The following is a 19661-nucleotide window of genomic DNA, read 5'->3' as shown; positions in this document are numbered from 1 at the left end:
TGAGCACTTTGGAGGACCCAGCGGAACTCAGCAGCTGCGAGGAGAACAGGACCCCAGTGTAGCGGTTATCTAGGCCCTGGACCTTGGGAAGAGGGGTGCCTTACTGGGAAGGAGGGGTTGTTTGCCTGGCTGAGTGTTAATGTTGACACTCCATTCTCAGCTCTCCCCGGTTGGGCCAGGACACTCCAGGCAGGGGAGAAGGACCTGGACTAGGGAAAGGTTTTACATTCCTTGGGCAAAGCCGGGTGAGTTAGGGATCGAGGTTCAGACTAATCTCTGAATTTCCCAGCCTTTGGAGACTGCAGTCAAACATGTCAAGTTACCCAAATGAAGCTTTTGTTGTTAAGGATAGGAAAGCAAGAAAGGGCCAGAGCCCTGTTATCCAGGGCTGGGGTTCTATCCGCAGCCCCGTTATCTGAGGCCAGGGTTATAGACTCATAGGCTTTAAGACCAAAAGGGACTATAGTGATTTAGTCTGGCCTCCTGCACATCGCAGGCCACAGAACCTCACCCTCCCACTCCTGCAATAGGCTTGCTTTCCTCGGATGCTTGTGGCACCCAAAGCATCCTGAAAGAAATGGACAAGGGCTGTGCTCAAATCAAGGGCAGGGGTTGAACGCTGGTCAGTGTGCTGCAGTGCGACAGGCCATACATGGGGCACAGAGGGCTAGGAGAGCGGGACTCACAGGAGCAGCACAAGCCCTGTTTCCGGACCCCCAACAGCATGGTGCGACAGAAGTTGCAGTAGGCAGGTTTCTTGAAGTGCTTCAGTCTCCAGGCATGCTGCCCGTCGTCCTTCACATTCTGCAGGCAAAGCACAGCGGGAGTTAGGGAGAGGCACAATGGGGGTCCGGGGTAGATGGGGCAGCAATTCGCTGACACCAGGGACTGTTCAAGGTCCATTCTGGAGAAGGCGGCTGATCTGCTTGTGCTTTTCCACTGTGTGTTTAAGGACAATAGCGAGTCATTTGGGTAGCGTTACCCATTTCTCTCCATTGCTCGTAAAAGTTCCCTAGAGTCAAACACTGACAAACAAAGTCCCCCTCCCCTGACTTCTTCCCATTAGCAAACTGGGAGGGTGTCTCTAGCAGGGTCCCACAGGGGTCAGTCCTGTATCCGGTACTAGACCATATTTTCATTAATGACTCGGATAATGGAGCGGAGAGTATGTTTATACAATTTGCGGAGCTGGGAGGAGCTGCCAGCATTTTGGGGGACAGGACTAGAATTCAAAATGACCTTGCCAAATTTGAGAATTGGTGTGAATTCACCAAGATGAAATTCAATAAAGACGAGTGCAAAGTACTTCACTTAGGAAGGAAATATCAAATGCACAACTGCAAACTGGGGAATAACTGGGTACGTGATAGTACTGCTGAAGAGGACTGGGGGTAATAGTGGATCACAAACTGAATATGAGTCAACAATGGGATGCAGTTGCAAGAAAAGTGAATATCATTCTGGGTTGTATTAACAGCAGTGTCGTATGGAAGCCACGGGAGGTAATTGTCCCACTCTACTCGGCACTGGGGAGGGCTCAGCTGTGTCCAATTCTGGGTGTCTCACACTAGGAAAGATGAGGACAAACTGGAGAGAGTCAAGAGGAGAGCAACAAAAATGATAAAAGGTTTAGAAAACCTGACTGATGAGGAAAGGCAAAAAAACTGGGCACGTTTAGTCTTGAGAAGAGAAGACAGAGGGGGGACCTGATAACAATCTTCAAATATGCTAAGGGCCATTATAAAGAAGATGGTGATCAACTGTTCTCCATTTTCTCTGAAGGGAGGACAAGAAGCAATGAGATTAATCCACAGCAAGGGAGATTTAGTTTAGCGATTAGGAAAAACTTTCTAATTATAATGTAGTTAACTCTGGAACAGCCTTCCAGCAGAGGTAGTGGAATTGCCTGTTTGCTGGGGAACTCGGAAATCCCTGAAGATAAGGTTGTCCCTTCGGGTATGTCTACACTGGAGCTGGAGGTATCATTTCCAGCTCGAGTAGACATACCCGCTCTGGCTCTGACCAAGCTAGCGTGCTAAAAATAGAAATATCACTGCAGCAACGTAAAGGGTGGGATGGGACACCCACCCAAGTCTGTGCCTCGGGTTTCAGACAGGATCATACTTGGGGTGACTAACCCATCCAGCTGCTCATGTTGCTGCGGCTACACTTCTATTTTTAGCATGCTAGCTCTATGAGCTGGAAATCACACCTCCCGTGTAGACATACCCATAGTGTGCCAGGCAAAGAGATGTACAGGTTAAACCATTACATAGAATATGCTTCACATCTAGCTTTCTGGTTTACTAGATCCTCCTGAACAGGTGGAAATACGGCAGCTTGGTACCTACATACATGGACACGTTCCTTATTAAAGATAGCTTGTGGGAAGACCACGCTATAAACAAATACAAAACCATCCGGCACTATTCAATCTTCTTCCAATATTAGGCGGATAAGAACACTCTGAACCAACAGCCCCATGATGCTGGCTGCCATCTCTTATTTTCTGGGACTGTAAAGGCCATCATTTCTGTACTGAAGAATCCTAGCTCGCTTCCGTATAAACAGTGGGGCTCCAGTCATCCAGCGATCTAGAGAGGAATTTCCCAGATAGATAGTCTCTCTCTCAATCTCACACACACTTGAGTTTAACAAATAATTCATTTCACTCATTTTGCCTCTTTCTGTTTACCAGCTGCCCACAAGTACCTTACAATTGATTCCAATGTATTTGCTATGCAACGTCATTTGCTGAACAATTAAAGCAAATCATTCCTGCTCAGCCTGTGCCCAGTTTGTTCAACCTTCAAGCTGTGCTGACTCTAGAGAGATTACACACGATACGTTTGTGTTCCCTGATTGGATGAGCACAGCTCTTCGGCTCAGGTTTAAGGCACAAGCACTTTCCAATAGTCTTAAAATTCCCCGTTCCCTTCAACATTCCTGCCAGTCAGTTTGTTAGCTAGCTTATCTGGGGAGGTCAAACGCAAGAAGGGGCACAAACACAGCTGCAGTGAATGCGTTTCACATTTCAAATGACTACGGACAGCAAATTTTACTGGGATGAATTCAGGCCTAATATACACTTTAAATATAAAGAACTTCATCAGAATGAATAATTAACCTCTGGAAGTCAGGAAATACCTTAACTCCATCCCTTGTACTTCATCACACAGTGAATCAGTCCCATAGCAGACACGGGGCTATCATCAAGTATTTGACCTGCTCTTCACATTTTTGAAATGATTAATAATAAAAAAAACTATTCCACATGCCAAACAAAAAGCCTGGTGTGCTTGAGATCCCAAATCGCTGAGACAAGAGAGAGACTGAAATCTTAGGTGGGAACCAGGGGTGCTGGAAGGGGGGGGGGGGAGGGGGCCATGGCAGTAAGGGTGAGCAACGGGAGGAAGGGGAGAGGTCTTGGAGGGTGGGGGAGAGGTGGCATGGGGCAGGGTATCGGGGAAGGGGCAATGCTAGGGCAGAGCCTCAGGAGGAAGGGGTGGTGTGGGGGCAGGGCCTCGGGGAGGGGCAGTGTGAGGCAGTGGGGCCATGGTTTTGGGTGCCGATGGGCCCCCCACTGTTAGGAAGCTTCTGCTGCCCCTGGTGGGAACACCTTTTAACAGTCAGCCAAAAGCACTTTTCTCTTTCAAGATCTAAAATCTCTGTCCTCAGGTGTCTCTCCTTAGAGCTGCTGATGCCACTGGCAGCTGGAGCAGCATGGCCCACCATGCACTGGACGCTATCAGACTAGACCACAGAACACAGAGAAGCCTCAGAGCCTGAACTCAGGCCTTGGCAAGTAGGTGAAGAGAGACTGTCTGGAAAAGTTTCGGGCCATATTCATCCCTGGTGTAACTCTGGCCCTTTAAAATGTATCTGAGCTGCCGTTTCCCCCCATGCCCATGTACTGCCTGTGAATTGGGACTTTAAAAAGATTTTGTATTTGCTGATTTTCAAGACCTCTCTTCCGGGCTAGCTCCGCAGCTGAGGCAAGGCAGCGTGGAGCTGAGTGATGCCAGCTGAGGAGCTGGCCTGCAGTGGCTCCCTGCCATTCCAGCCTGTCCCTCTGAAGACATTCAAAAGGACAGTTTGGTCTTTAAGGAAGGCCCCATTCATTTTCTATCTAGTCACCGAGCAGCCTGATTCCTGTCAAAGGGCTGGCTCTGTGCAGCACATGCACTCCCCACAGCATGGCTGGAAGGAGGGTGAGAAGACATGGTCGCAAGTGTTCAGTTTGTGAGACTCTGGTGCCCTCCTGTGGTCCTAAGCTGCCCTCTGAATGTTGCACCAGCTGTCCCCAGCATCTGACCTTTATGCCTAGCTCCTTTGTGACCATTCATTGTCTAACCCCCGTCAACACTGCCATTACAAATCGCAGGCAGTAATCAGACCAGCCTGCCCCCATCAGAAAGCAGGGTGGTTTTCCTGCTGCCCCCGTGCAACACCTGAGCGTGAAGGCGTCTGTATCAAGGGGGGTCGTTCGAACACCACACATGCAGAGCAGAGGGGGTAGGTGCAGAATAATGGCCCCAGGGTGATATGCAAGTGGAGATCTTCCCAGGCCCTTGCTGGGACACTGGCCCAGTGCAGCCATCTTAGAGGTGAACTCACACCTGGGATGCTGCCACAAAGCACATGCCAAATGGAGTCCTTGGGAAGGCCGCAAAGGAGCTCTGCAGGGGCTGTAATGTACCTGGAGTGGGGTGAAGGAGAAGCAAGCCCTGCATAGCTTGCCCTGGCTAGCCAGCATAGCCACTCTGTCCCAGTGTTCATTTCCACCCTGGCGTGGTCAGAACCCTATTCTCCGGGCAGAGTTGTTGCAGGAAGGAAGTGTTCCCCCCTACCCCTCTGCCATGCCCCAGTTCCTCCAGCCAAGTGCCTGGCAATTGAGTTACACCTGAACCCCGGGTTGTACATCTCTGGAGACCAGCCCTGTAGGGCCTGTCCCATCTAAGCCCAGCCCTGGATACTCACAGTCTCCATCCCCAGCAAGACTAGCAAGGGGATGGTGGTCATGCCGCCCCGGATCCACTCTTCCAGCGTCACGGTGCCATCATGATCATAGTCTATTTCCTCCATCATCTCCTTCAAAATCTAGAGGAAACAAGAGTCCATGGGAGTCCCCATATTCCTGAAGGTAGTGATCCCGCTCATCGCACGCACCTTGAACAATAGCCAGTGATCCCGCTCATCGCACGCACCTTGCACAACAGCCAGTGATCCCGCTCATCGCATGCACCTTGCACAACGGCCAGTGATCCCACTCATCGCACGCACCTTGCACAACGGCCAGTGATCCCCTTCATTGCACGCACCTTTCCCAATGGCCAGTGATCCCGCTCATTGCATGCATGTTTCCCAATGGCCAATGATCCCGCTCACTGCACGCACCTTGCACAATGGCCAGTGATCCCGCTCATCGCACACACCTTACACGATGGCCAGTGATCCCGCTCACTGCACACACCTTGCACAATGGCCAGTGCATTCCCATATTTTAAGTACCAAATCAATGACCCGAGGCAGAGGCCTACGCCATTCCAAGAGGCCAGCACAAACCCCAAAGCCCAGAACATTTCCACCAGCCCTGTCTACCGCTCATAGTGCAGCCCTCTCCATGCTCTCTCCCACCCCTTACACTGGCACGCCCTCCTAACTAATCCATCAGGTCTCTCCATGCACCTCTTCTCTGAACAGCCCCGGATGATTAAGAACAGATGCATGAAGACAGGCTCTTTGTTCCTTAGGTACTAATCTAGTCCTGCCTATTTCTCACCTCGCGTCTCCATCCTTGACATCTCTACCATCTCCACCACAGCTAATTGCCAGGAGCAAGCAGAAGGCTCCTGGACAGCAAAGCCCCTGTTCAGAAGCCCAGGAGTGGGGGAGCCCAGCGCCTCCACACAGGGATATCTCTGGGAAGTCACACTTGGGGCAGGGGTGTTTTTCCTAGCTCATAGCACCAGCAGCTCATTCAGGTGGAATTCACCTCAGCCTTCCCCACTCAGTCTTTCCCGACCACCGCCCCCTGCCCAGCAGTCAGAGGCTCCGCTGTCACTTACCGGCTTGAGCTCCGTCGAGTCCCACTCCAAGTATTCTGCCACGTGCACCATTTGGTTGATGATCCGATCTAGCTCCTGAGCTCAGACAAAAGGAGGAACCAAAAGAAACAATCAGCGCTGCCCCTGGGACATGAGCAGGCGGGAGATAAGGCATGTGGATCAGAGCCCTGCTGGGGTAGAGGCTGCCCGCAGACACACAGAGAGCAAACCCTCACCCAACCTTACACCCCAGCCACTCCCATTGGTTTCAGTGAAGAGCGGGTGGGAAATTTTCCATCAGAAAAGAGTGTTTAGTTGGAATTGAGATTCCAACGGCTGGGATTCCTGCCAGCTCGCCCACCTGCTCCTTAGCAGCCCGCCTGGGTACGTCCACATGGCGCTGTGTTAAAACACAGTGTAGACACATATCCCTGATGGCTGGTAGGTCCCCAGCTCCTTGACAGCCCACAAGCCTTGGGGGACCCAGCTCCCGAGATGCCTGGCTCTCAGGCTCCCCAGCTCCCTGCTGGCAGGCTGCTGGGGCTCTGGGCAGCTGGGGGAACTGGAGAAACATTGTGAAAAGACCCAAAGGAAATGTTACTGAGACTTTTTCCACATTAAATGTTGGGGTTCCCGTTCCGTAGGACATGCAGATATTTTATCTTCCATTTGGCTTCAGACCCACTTTTTTGTTTTCCTCAGGGAGTTCCCCAGGCAATGGGAATCCCAGTTTCTAGCAGCCTCTATCTCAGCAGGGCTATTCGTGGAGTCCGGTGCCAGTCAAGGTGACTAAGCATGTCAGAATCCATCCCAAATGGACAAGACAGAGAAACGGGGGTGTGTGGGGGGTGGGTGGAAGAAAGATAGCAGGGAGTCCCCCAAAATTAATGTAGGGGCCTCACCAGGAACCTGCAACAACCAGAGAGCACAAAGCCCAGAACTGAAGGCAGGGGAGGGTCTGTCTCTCTCTGCCCGGACTGAGGGTGTGGCTATGACGGTGGCTTTTGCTTTGTAGTGGGGCACTGACCCTGAGGAAATCACGCCCTTCTCTTCCACCTAGAAACAGGATGGCCGAGCGAGAAGCAGGTGATTGTTTGAGGGAGAGGCACTGACTGCACTTGCATCTGGGTAGCTTCTTTGCACGGTGGCTGCCGAGAAGGGGCCGCCTGGCTAGAAGGAGGTGACACACCTGCAGCCCCGGGCCAAATGGCCAGCAGAGACCTATGGCAGTGCATCAGAGGCGGTCCGCTGCAGTGCACGTAAACACTACAGGTCTCTGTCGGCTGGCCCGATGAACTAGCGGTCTCTCTGGGAGACAATACATATTCCATAAAGAAATGGCTGGGAGGACAGGGCTGGTTTTTGCAAGCGTCCCTCCAAGGGCCTCCTAGGGCCCTGTATTGCCCTTGCATACCCAGCTGCCACCCCCCCAGTATCAGCCAGCTTGTGCAGCTACATGCAGTGAGGAGAGCTCCGCATGCTAGGGCTTACCGAGCTGTCCAGGACGCCGTTGCCATCAGTGTCGTAGAGACGAAACATAACTGCAAGAGACACAAAGACACGGGATGTTAGGGACAGCGGAGCGTGAGGCGAGCTCCTGGGGCTGCCTCTTTGTCTGTTGGCGCTCGGTCCTGGGAGGAATGCAGCCACTGAACCTGCAGCCTCCAGCCCAGACCCTCTCAGAGGTGCGAATGTGGCATAGCCAGCTGTTCCTCTCTCCTCAGGCTAGGTCTACACTACAGCGGGGGTCCGACCTAAGATACGCAACTTCAGCTACGTGAATACCGTAGCTGAAGTTGCGTATTTTAGGTCGGCTTACCTAGCGGTGAGGACGCGGGAAAGTCGACCGCTGCCGCCGACTCCGCTGCCGCCTCCTGCCGAGGTGGATTTCCGGAGTCGACGGCAGAGCGATCAGGGATCGATTTTACCGCGTCTTCACTAGACGCGGTAAGTCGATCCCCGATAAACCGATTGCTACCCGCCGGATCGGCGGGTAGTGAAGACAAAGCCTCAGTCAAGCACAGTCAGTTGGACACCACCAATCCCCGGATACGTATACGGGCTGAGAGCCTCCAGCGCCATGCTGGCGCAATGCCGGATCTCCATGGAATAGCACTGGCATTAAGGTAGAGTGATGCGGCGGAGAACCAGGTCCACTGTCCCCATCGCCCCTCGTCCCCCTCAGCACTCTGCCCCCAACCCCGGAGTGGTGGTGGGCGTAGGAACATCGTCTGCCTCAAACTCAGCCCCCCGCAAAGGAAGGCTCCCCGACCCAGGTGCTCCCCACACCACCACGAGGGGAAGTGAGACCGTGCAGCTGTAGTGGCAAGTGACTTCAAGACAAGGACTGAAAAGCAAGGAACGCACAATCCAGTGGCAGCTGCCAGAACTGCCAGGGAGCAGAGCTAGCAAAGTGGGGGCTGGCAGACAGACACCAGAGGTCAGCCTGTGTGCCTGGGCAGCTAGGTGGGTGTCGATCCCAGCCCTTTCCCCGCCCTCGGCTTTTGCCTTCAGAGCATGTGCTCTACAGGTCAGGAGCGGTGCTACCAGGGCCGGCTCCAGGCACCAGCCCACCAAGCTTGTGCTTGGGGCGGCACCTGGAGGGGGGCGGCGCGGCGCTCCGGCCGCCGGGGAGAGCGGGGCCACAGCTGGGCTCGCCGCCCTCCCCCCGGCGCTCTGGCCGCCCTCCCCCCAGCCGCCGGGGGGAGAGCGGCGAGCCCGGCCTGCGCTCTGGCCGCCGGGGGGAGAGCCGAGCCCCAGCCGGGGCTCGCCGCCCTCTCGCCGCCCTGCCCCCTGCGCTCTGGCCGCCGGGGGGAGAGCCGAGCCCCAGCCGGGGGGAGAGCCGAGCCCCAGCCGGGGCTCGCCGCCCTCTCACCGCCCTGCGCTCTGGCCGCCGGGGGGAGAGCCGAGCCCCAGCCGGGGCTCGCCGCCCTCTTGCCGCCCTGCCACCTGCGCTCTGGCCGCCGGGGGGAGAGCCGAGCCCCAGCCGGGGCTCGCCGCCCTGCCCCCTGCGCTCTGGCCGCCGCGGGGAGAGCCGAGCCCCAGCTGGGGCTCGCCGCCCTCTCGCCGCCCTGCCCCCGGCGCTCTGGCCGCCGGGGGGAGAGCGGAGCCCCGGCCGGGGCTCGCCGCCCTGCCCCCAGCGCTCTGGCCGCCGGGGGGAGAGCGGAGCCCCCCCCGGGGCTCGCCGCCCTCCCCCCCCCCGGTGTCCTCCCCCTGGCCGCCGGGGGGAGAGCGGAGCCCCGCCGCCCTCCCCCTGGGGCTCCGGCCGCCCTCCCCCCTCCCCCCCCGCAGGGGGGGGGCGGCCGGAGGCTTTTTTGCCTGGGGCGGCAAAAAAGCCAGAGCCGGCCCTGGGTGCTACTGCAATAACGCCATCAAACCAATACGGCAGGGGTGGCCAACCTGTGGCTCTGGAGCCACATGCGGCTCTTCAGAAGTTAATATGTGCTCCTTGTATATGTAAGGGGACTGTTGCCCCTTTACTAACACTCAGTGGGGGTGTTTTGGCTGGCTAGCTCCCAGTACCAAAAGGGGAAGGGTCAATGGGAAATCAGGATCCTGAGACTGACAGTCCCCAGGAACAATGGGAAGAGGCCAATGCTCCAGGTCAGCCTGAATGACAGGGCAGGCAAGCTAATCAGGGAGTCAGGAGGCCAGGAGGATCCCGTCCTCGGTGTGAGCCAGAATTGCCTGGGTCAGACAGAGTGGGGCCGAGCTAAGGAGAGCGCAGGGGTCCAAGCTGAGCTAAGAGCCGTGCCAGCCAGTGGGGCCAGAGACACAGCCCAGAGAGAGCAGATCCTGTACTGGGAGCAGAGTTGCAGTCCCAGAGCCAGAGGGGCCAGAGAAGCAGCCCAGGGAGCTGGAGGCAGAGCAGCAGCAGCAGTGCTGAGGCAGAGTGGAGCTGGGGCTGGAGCTGGAGCCAGGTGTGGTGAGCAACTGGGGCCAGCCAAGGGGGGACCCTGGGCAAAGGGCCCAGCGCAGAAAGATACCCCCAGCCAAGGTTCCTTGCAGGCCAGACCGGGAGGGGGATCTTAACTCGACGGGGGGCTGATGCTGGGAAGAAGATCCCACCACCCAAAGCCCGGAGGTGTGTGGCCACCACCAGAGCAAGCGTCCAACCTGCAGCATCCCTGCAGCCCAGCCAGGGCCTGAGAAGGAGGCCTGGGACCCACAAGGAACAGACTGTGCACTGCCCTGACGTTCCAGAGACACTGTTTGTAATGTTCCCTGCCACAGAGCGGGGTGATGTGTTTCCTTCAACCTTTCCCATTTTTCCTTATTTTTTTAAATTAATTGTTGATTAAATAACTTGTATTTGCTTTAAATTGTATGTATTGATCAATGGGTCAGTGAAGTGCCCAGTGCAGAGAGAGCACCCCGGAGTGGGGACACCCTAGCCCCTGTCCTAGGTGACCACAGCAGGGTTGGGGGTCGAGCACCCCCAGGAATCCTGGGCCCAGCCTTGTTGGGGTTACAAGGACTCTGCCAGACAGGAGAGTGGAAGGGGAGTCCTCAAGGGCAGGGAGGCCTCTGGGTAAAGGAAGTGGGAGCGAGCACTCAGATCCTTTCGCTAGCCCACCTCACTGGGGTAGTGCAGAAGTCAGGAAAATTCCCCACAATAGCGGGACCATTCCCCCGCTTACATATAGCCACCAACTCTGGGGCTGGAGCTACAGGTGCCAACTTTCCAATATGCCAGGGGGTGCTCACTGCTCAACCCCTAATTCTGCCACAGGCTCTGCTCGCACTCCACCCCTTCCTGTCCCCTCCCCTGCAGGGCTGCCCAGAGGATTCAGGGGGCCTGGGGCAAAGCGGGGGAGCTGCGGCGCTTGTACTCACCCGGCGGCAGTCCGGGTCTTCGGCGGCATTTCGGCGGCGGGGGGCCCTTCAGTCGCTCTGCGTCTTCGGCAGCACTGAAGGGCCCCCCGCCGCTGAAATGCCGCCGAAGACCCGGACCACAGCTGGGCCAGGGCTTGCGGGGCCCCTGCGGGGCCTGGGGCAAATTGCCCCACTTGCCCCCCCCTCTGGGCGGCCCTGCTCCCCTGAGCCTGCTATGCCCTCGCTCCTCTCCCTCCAAGCCTCCTGCATGCCACGAAACAGGTGATCGGGAGGTGTGGGGAGGGAGGGGGAGGTGCTGATCGGTGGGGCTGCCCGTGGGCGGGAGGCACTGGGAGCGGGAGAGGGGACGCTGATGTGGGGCTGCTGACGTATTATTGTGGCTCTTTGGCAATGTACATTGGTAAATTCTGGCTCCTTCTCAGGCTCAGGTTGGCCACCCCTGCAACATGGGGTCAACATAACTCCAGAAGAGCAAGACATTTGCTAGACAGACAGTGCAGCCTAGTGGACAGAGCCTTGGGTTAGGATGCAGGAAATTTGGATCCTGACTCAGCCACCGGCCTGCTGGGTGACCTTAGGCAAGTCACTTCACCGCTCCGTGCCTTAGTTTCCCCATCTGGGAAATGAGCTCCTTTGCAAAGCGTCTAGAGCTCTACGGATGGACAGTGCCAGGTAACAGGTAGAGAGTACCTCACTTCCTCCTGGGTGTGGCAGGAGAAGCAAGAACACAGGAGACAGGCATTCTCAGCACACCGCAGGCATGGGGCAGTTCTGAAGGACAAACATGTAATTGTTTCTGAGCCTCAGATAAAGGAGGACTTGAAGGTGATATTGAACTTCTCCCGCCTGACTTCGTCAGCTGGGAGCCAGTAAATTCTTGGCACCTGGGGAAGTGTTTGTTTTAATCTTAGAATATAAACTCTCCTGCAGTGCTTAAGGCTTAACAGCTTGACACTTGTGCTCCAGGGTTGGACTGGGCCACCTCACAGTCTCTCACCATGCAGGGACTTTTCCCTAGTGGCTGTGGCATGTGCTCCAGCATTTAAGGTTTTATTTAAAAAAAAAAAAAAGTCTCCAGCACTTTTGGTTACAGACAGCCTTCCAAATACAAACCCCACTTAGACCAGTACAGTGAGATCTGCCTGCATCTGCAGACAGCCTGAGACAATCGCTTTGAGATGTCTGAACTGCCCCATGCATTTAAAGAGGTGTTGACTCTGGAGTCTAATGATGACACCTTAAATAGCAACACTTAACTGTTTCACTGCTGATCAGAGTCCATAAGATAGGAAAGGGATGGTCATATTATGAAGAGAGGCATTATGTAGTGTGAATGGGCATTTCAGTGGGTATCATGAGCAGCGTGTGGGAAACGATCCCTGCTCATTTTTTCAAATCGCCTCGCTGCTAGTACTGCTCTCAAGAGCTGCAGCCATTGTGTATCTAGTTAGCTGTGGGTTCCCATTGTCTTTGGCTACATTTTGTCTTTTTTCCAGCTTTAGAGTGATGTGCAAACACAGTCAGAGAGCAATGAAGGTGGCAAAGACGGAATTGCTCCAATAAACCCACTTTACGGCCAACACCTCTAGTCCCCTGTTTATATAGGGCCACTAGAAATTCTGCCACAATAAAACACATTTTAAGATGCTTTCAAGATGGTTTCATAAACCACCCACCAAAAGATCCCACCCCCCCCGCGCCACAGTAAGCATCATCTCCTCCTCCAAAACCCTAAAAGTATAACACAGCACCCCTTTAGAAAAATCATAAAAATAAAAGACAACGCAGGCCACACTTGTGCTCCAGGGTTGGACTGGGTCTAGGGGGCAGCCTCGTGCAGTGCTTAATTTGTGCCAGGGCTTGGCAGGGCTGAGCCCCGTTACCTCTAGGCATGGCAGTTCGTAGCCCGGGTACCTCTGGGCTTGCTGCTGCTGCATCAGTTATGCATGTAAAAAAATTGCCTGAGCCCCAGCATTTAATTGCTTGAGCCCCAGCACCTCTGTCAATACAAATTAAGCACTGGCCTTGTGCAATTGCATTGCCTGCTAATATGACAAGGACCTCTTCCCCTTGCAATGGTTTGATGTGCGTGATCCTCAGATAGACACAGGCTGGTAGCAGCATCCATCCCTCGGCACAATAACCTACTCTTCGCTCATCTTCCTTCTGCCGCTGATCTTTGTGTCGGCTAACAAGCAACGGCACGCAGGCAGTGAATTCACAAGTGAATGACTAAAGCAAGCCTCGGGCAGAAGGCCAAGCAATTTTAATGAGCACAGCGGAAGAGATGAGTAATTATTGCCCAGCAATGCATGGCCTTTCTTGTCTTATTGCCGCTCACAAACAGAATCTATAAATAAGTCTTGTGCGTGTTCTGTGAACCATTTAAAATAGACAGTCGCTAGCTCCCAGGATCCCCTGCTGTGCACTCTGGCTCCCCAAGGAGCCTGTCTATGCTAGGGACATGTTCTCAGAATTTCCCCTTGGTGCTTGTGCCACTGTCGTCAGCCATGCTGGGAGCCCTAGTGTAGACAAATCGCCAGTGGCCGCCAGTGTAGTCGGCATTGGGTCATTTCAGCCTGCTCTGGGCGAGGTTCTCTGAGATGGTTTTAAAAATGTGGCCCTGCTAACCTAGGGTTCCCAACGAGGCTGACTCAGTATTAGCCAGTACTGGATGTTTTCAGCCCAAGGCCAGGTTTTAAAGCTATTTAGGCGTTGCTGCACTCAGCATTGCAATGCCTGTCTCATTTGCCAAAAGGATTTAGGCATAGAGGAGCCAAAATTCCACTGACAGTCAATGGGGCTGAGGCTCCTACAGGTATGTCTACCCAGCAACTGGACACCTACTCTGGGGTCATGTCACCTCCCCTCTGATTTGCTCCTTGGCTTGTACTGAGCATGCTCAGTAACACTGCTGAAGCTGGCTGCTCTCACTCTATCCCCCCACTATGGGCAGGCGCAGGTGGACTCTGGCTGTGTAGACTTCCAGACTCGGGCTGGGGTCTGGGCTCTAGGACCCTGCAAGTTAGGAGAGTCCCAGATCCTGGGCTCCAGCTTGAGCCTTTAAATCTACACAGCAATGAAACAGCCCCGCAGCCCTACCCCATGAGCCCCAGTTGGTTGGCACAGGCCAGCCGCGGGGTTTTCTTTGCAGTGTAGACACACCCTAATTGCCGAAAACTCCTTTTGAAAATGAGACTTAGGCTCCTAAATCCACTAGGCATTGAATGCTAAGCACAGCCCTGCCTAAATCCCTTTAAAAATCTGTGCCCGAGTCCCTAGCGTCGAGAGAGGCCAGTGTTCAGCAGAGCTGCAGTGTTCTGAATCACGCCTGAGTCATGCCAGAGGACACTGTGAACTAGGTGAAATAGGCACTTCTTTCCACCTGATAAGGATGAGGCTGTTTATTATATGGGCAGTGGAAGGCTGAGGATGGCGTTAATTGGTCATTTCCTTGCTTGCAAGGGCTGGGGTTTGGGAAGAGATGTGAGAGGCTGTCACGTAACCACCTCCACTAGATGTTTAAATGAAACGTTTGGGGCTTGGAATTCTGTACCGAGCTCCTGGCCCATCGGCGTACAGGAGGGAAGCACAACGGAGCGAGAAGACACGGTTCCTACTCTCTGTTCTACCACACGCTCCCTGGGTGACCTTTGACAAGTCGCCAAAGGCTAGATTTCATTGGCACTACTCCTGGTGGGAGATCTCATTCAGTGGGAGTCAGGGTGGGTACCACAATCTGGCCCATGCCCTTGGGTTCCCCATGAGAATGGCTGTCCTCGCCATGCTGGGGAGTTGTGAGGCTGAAGGGGTGGGTTGAGCACTCTAAGATCTGTGGGTGAGGTGCCAGAGATGAGCAAACCACTGCTGTAAAATATCAACTCTGACGCAGGAAAATCTTACCAATCCAATGTATTTCTTCCCATCCTCTCCATACAGGGTGTCGATGTGCTGCCCTTCTCTGCTGTGCAAGGTGAAAAGCCAACTCACATAGTATGTCCTGTATAATTAACAATGAGCGAGGGCACCTACAGCCTTGGGAAGGGATCTTTTCCATTATTTTAAATCAAAATGGATAAAATCAATAAATACCAGGAGTGAGACATAGCAGGAATGTACGTGTGCATATTTGAGCAGTCGAGCTTTCCCCATGTTTTTTCCCCAAGAAAAATCCTGAATGTAATTTTTTCATTTGGATTTTTTTCTGAGGGAATGTTTTAAAACAAAATGCAATTGTTTCAGTTCACTTTGATCAGAAATTTCCATTTCCTTTTGGTTTTACAATCAAAACATTGTCCACATTTTGGAATTTGGTGCTTTCCCTTTTCTCCCTCTTTTTTTACCCTGGAGATGACAGAAAAAATGTTGCTATCGGGTTATTTTTTCATTTTTTCCTTTGTGACTTTTCAAAACATCTGCAGCTTTGGAAAAGTGGCAGAGAGGCCCAAGGAAAAATGACACTCTCTAGCATTGCCTGGTGTTCGTTATGTGGGTCGTACTTATGGCAGGTTGAAATTTTTTTGTCAAAGCAGTTTCCCATCACAAAACACTATTTCAACTAACCGGAATAATTTCCGTGAGTTTGTAGAGAAAACAACTGGATTAAAACCATTTCGAAAATGTCATAACTTCCCACGTTGACATTTTTGGTATAAAAAGTTTTGATTTTTCATTTCAAAATGACTTTTTGTTTTGAAATGCATTTTATATTTAAAAAGTAAACAAATTACAAATGATCGAACTTGAAAGGAATGTTTCAAATTTCTCAAAACAAAACGGTTCAGTTGACCAGAACTTTGTTTCATGACAAATTGTGACATTTTGATTTTTTGTCCTGATTCAGAATGCAATTATTTTTCAAAAGCTCAACATTTTCTGTGGGATGGAAAACTCGTTTTCCCATCAGCTCTAGACATGCTTTTTTCCACATAGCAGACAGAACGTCATGTACACATCTGAGGGAGAAGGCTGTATAAATACACCCTCTAGTCTAGGAGAAACTACCCCGTGTTACAAGCTGGGAGCCCGGGAGTTTTAATCCTAGCTCTTCCTCTGTCTGCTGTGAACATTTTTAGCACCTCACAACCTTACTAACCAGGGCCTCATCGCAATAGAGCCAGTTTACACTAACAACTAGGTAACTGGCTTTAAAATCTGGAGTATGTGTAATTTGAAAATGGCCCTTCTTTAAACTGGAGATGGATTTTCCTACGGCTATTTTTAACATTTACTAATTAAAAAAATTAAATGGCTCCTTCGCTGAAACCAGAAGACGTGGCCCGTGCTAGTCACCTGCCGGTGTTTGTGCATAAGTCTGTTCAAAGCAACTGGCCGTTTAAAACCAAAGCCGGTTGTTGTTCACTGCGGAAGAGTAAACCACATGGAAGTCACAGAGACATTCCGGGGCTTATGCAGGGCTGGGCTAGGGGCAGCCCTGAAGAGAACGGGAAGGACGGGCGCTGAAGGGAGAGAAGCCAGCATTAGGGGTGAAGATACAGGGGCTGCTGGGAAGCGAGAAGCAGCATGTGGGGAGTCCCTGCCTGGGGGGAGGGGATGCAATGGGAAACACAGCAACTAATGAGCGTGCAGCCTGGCAGCACTGCTGTGTTTCATACAGCAGAGCGGATGACCTAACCCCAGCTCCTCTGGGCAGGAGAGAACACACATAGGCACTGCCCAGGCTCCCCACACGGCCTCCCTCAGCATCATGTGCCCAGGAATAGTGGGGGACGTAGCAGCCAAGGGTTCGTCCCCATTAGCATTCAGCACAACCCAGTTAACATGTGCGAGAAAGCACAGCCTGACCCCTTTCAGGAGCCTCTCTACTGTAGGCAGCAGCTTTGGGTGTCGCAGGTTAGCAGCACTTGGATTGATGACACAGGCTGGGGGAGAGGCCACCATATATGGACTTAAAGATGAATGTTGCTTAACAAAGAGCTCCCAGAGGTTTGGGTTTCCCACGGCTATGACTGATACTGTGGCAGTGCCCAGGGACCAGAGCTGGCTGCACTGGGCGAGTCACTGGACAGACGAGGAAACTCAGAACCCTCCTTGCCCCAGAGAGCTCCCAGCGAGCTGACGCTTTTCAAACAGCTGAAAAATGCAGCTTCAGTCAGCCCAAAAGCATTCATGATTTTGACACAAATTTACAGAATAGTTTAAGTCCGTTTCTTCCCCAGGCTCAATTCACAAGGGGACGGGGGGCTGTGTATCGTGGGGGTGCTGAAAGCCATTGAACCAAAACATTTCATTTCAGGTCAGTTCAATAAACTGAAATAGTTTCAATTGGACTGCAACTGTATTTTCCATCACAAAATTATTCTGAAGGAAAAGTCCCAACCAGCTCCATTTAGCACTGCCATTGGCGAAGTCCCAGCTGCTAAAAAACAAACTGGGGAAACATGGACATGTCTAGCTAATCCGGCATTTCTTTCTTTCATTGCCAGGCAGAGCCCAAGATTTAAATGGAGACAGAAAACTAGAGCCCTGCGCAGATAAAAAATTTATATCCACATCTGATCCGCGATCTGCAAACATGGTCCACGGATGTCTGCATCCGCGAATATGAAGCAGATATCTGTAGAGTCCTGCAAATCTGCAGAGAACCTGCGCTGTCCTTTGGAGAATGGTGCACCTCTTATCTCTGTCTCCCTTCACTGCCTCTTCAGAATGGAGGCCCCAGGTCAGACTGTTTCCCCAGAAGAGAGGTGGCTTTGAGGGCTGAGTGCAGCAGGATGAAGAACAGGGGCGTGGGTGGGGGAGTTTGCTGCTTTTTAAAATTTAATCAAAATTGGAAAAATTTCACCCACTCTGGTGGGGTGGTGAGGCATGGGAGCAGTGATGCTCTGGAGGAGGTGGGGTGGTTACAATACTGCTCTGAAAGAGCTGGGAGGCAAAGGGGGGCAGAAATCAGACACACCATTAATCAGGGAATGTCATAGAGCCTTGGCTCTTCATCTGCAGCTCCTGGACACCAGGTGGCAATGAGTAAGATGCAAGTCAAATCCAAACTGTTTTTAAAAAAATGAAAATGAGAGCGTATTCTGGACTGAAGCACTCCCCTGAGATCAGCAAAGCCACTTGCTTTTTACTGTCATAATCTGGAGTTTTCCTTTCATGGAGTCACACATCTGAGACCACCTCGACCGTCATCCTTGTCACTGCCCCACACACCATGGCCTCTTGGGACAACACAGCAACTCATATTTTCCAGCTCTAAACAACACAGACCCCCATCACTTGAGGGAAACCAAGGCCTTGTCTGCATGGGACAGGTTTATCATCACAAATTTAAACCGATCTAGTTATAATTGCCTATGTGAATATGCTCATATTGGTATAAGAGGGGCTTTAGTCTAGCTTAGTTTAGCTTGTGTCTCTTGGGAAGGAGGCTTAAGCTAAACCAAATGAAGCCACATTTCTACTGGAATAGGAGTGTCCACATGGTGGGTTATAACTGTACCAGTATAACTGGTAAAATTTTCCCAGGTAGACAAGGCCTGATTTAGCTGTTAGCCTGTGACAGTAATGCAATCCTGATTCCATGCAGTAGAGGGCAGTGGTGTGCAACCACTCTAATAAGTCCATCACAATACAGTACTTCACTGGGGACAGGAGTCCTCTCTGTAAGCTAGCAAGCTTGTTTCTCTCACCAACAGATGTTGGCCCAATCACAGATATGACCTTCCCCACCTTGTCTCTCTAATATCCAGGGACTGACATGGCTACAACTACACTGCATGCACCATTGACAGAAATAGATGTACGAGTGACAGGGGAACTATGGCAAACACTGATGTTTCCGCTGTTTTCTCTTTTAAATATTGCTATTGCTCCAGAAAAGCTCATCTCAGATGCATTTTGCCTTAGCCCAGGTTATAGCAAAGTCAGGTACGTTGCTAGGGTCACGCGGAGTGGGTGGGCCAGCTGGGAACACAAGACTCTCCCCACCCTCAGTCTTTTCTCCCTTCTCCCAGTGACCCATACAGAACAACCTTTCTGAACCAGTCCTCCCAGCTCTCCCCATCCAGCCCCACCTTTAAACAAGTCTCCTGGAGCCATGTCTCTGGTACTTTCGGCTCACGTGTTCTCCGTGTCCACCAGTACTTACACTCCAGCTTGTCTTCAGCCCGGCCCCTTTCCAGCAGCGACAGGTAGCAAACAATGTCCTTCAGGTAGGCTACCTGAGACATGAGGGTCGGCTGGTGCGGATTGGCCATTTTAAGGGAGTTGTGGGTCTTGCGCAGGCTGAACGGTAACCTCTTCTCTAGGCTTCGTGAGCCTGTGGGAGGAGAGGAGAAAATTCAAGGCCACCCCAAAAATGCCAGCTCCACCATTCCCGGTCTTTCCCGCGTGACCTGACCCCTCGTCAAGGCGTTTTGTGCTCAGTTCCATGAATAGGACTGAGAGAATGCGAACAGAATGTGTAAGAACATCCCGTCTTGTGGTATTTTTGTGCTTCCATGGCGCCAATTCATTTCACAGAGACCACCAGACAGCTGTCGGCTGGCATGACTCTCAGCCACTAGAGGATCGATGACCCATGGATGAAAGACCGACCTTCTGGCAGGCTAGGCAGAGGCCAAGGGCTGGGCTGTATAGGACATGCTGATCCCCGAACCACATGCTCTTCTCTGCACCATGCACCGGAGTTAATGGAGGAAATTAAAATAAAAGGGAGAGGCAGCTTGTTGGCTTGCCAAGGCTCAGACCAGACACTCTCAACACGCAGCCCAGCATGGCCTGGCCCTGCACAGATGGTTGGAGCTGGGGATATTT

At 52.7% G+C, this 19661-nt stretch overlaps 1 protein-coding gene across 3 annotated transcripts in view; it reads right to left on the bottom strand.

The window, feature by feature from the left end:
* DGKG (diacylglycerol kinase gamma) overlaps positions 1-19661 on the bottom strand; it is a 114145-nt gene that overhangs the window by 68996 nt on the left and 25488 nt on the right. For 2 of the 3 annotated variants that reach the window (XM_065410350.1, XM_065410351.1), the window contains 5 exons: positions 18994-19164; positions 7539-7588; positions 6069-6143; positions 4981-5100; positions 687-804 (listed from right to left, as the gene is read on the bottom strand). In XM_065410350.1, coding sequence (XP_065266422.1) covers positions 687-804; positions 4981-5100; positions 6069-6143; positions 7539-7588; positions 18994-19164 — 534 coding nt within the window. Of the gene's footprint in view, positions 1-686; positions 805-4980; positions 5101-6068; positions 6144-7538; positions 7589-18993; positions 19165-19661 lie in introns of those variants that run through there. The other variant, XM_065410352.1, reaches the window with a different exon arrangement.

The sequence above is a fragment of the Emys orbicularis genome, chromosome 9 (assembly GCF_028017835.1).
Source record: "Emys orbicularis isolate rEmyOrb1 chromosome 9, rEmyOrb1.hap1, whole genome shotgun sequence".
NCBI lineage: Eukaryota > Metazoa > Chordata > Testudines > Emydidae > Emys > Emys orbicularis.
The sequence above is the reverse complement of the archived record's forward strand: the minus strand, read 5'-3'. Positions and strand labels throughout refer to the sequence as shown.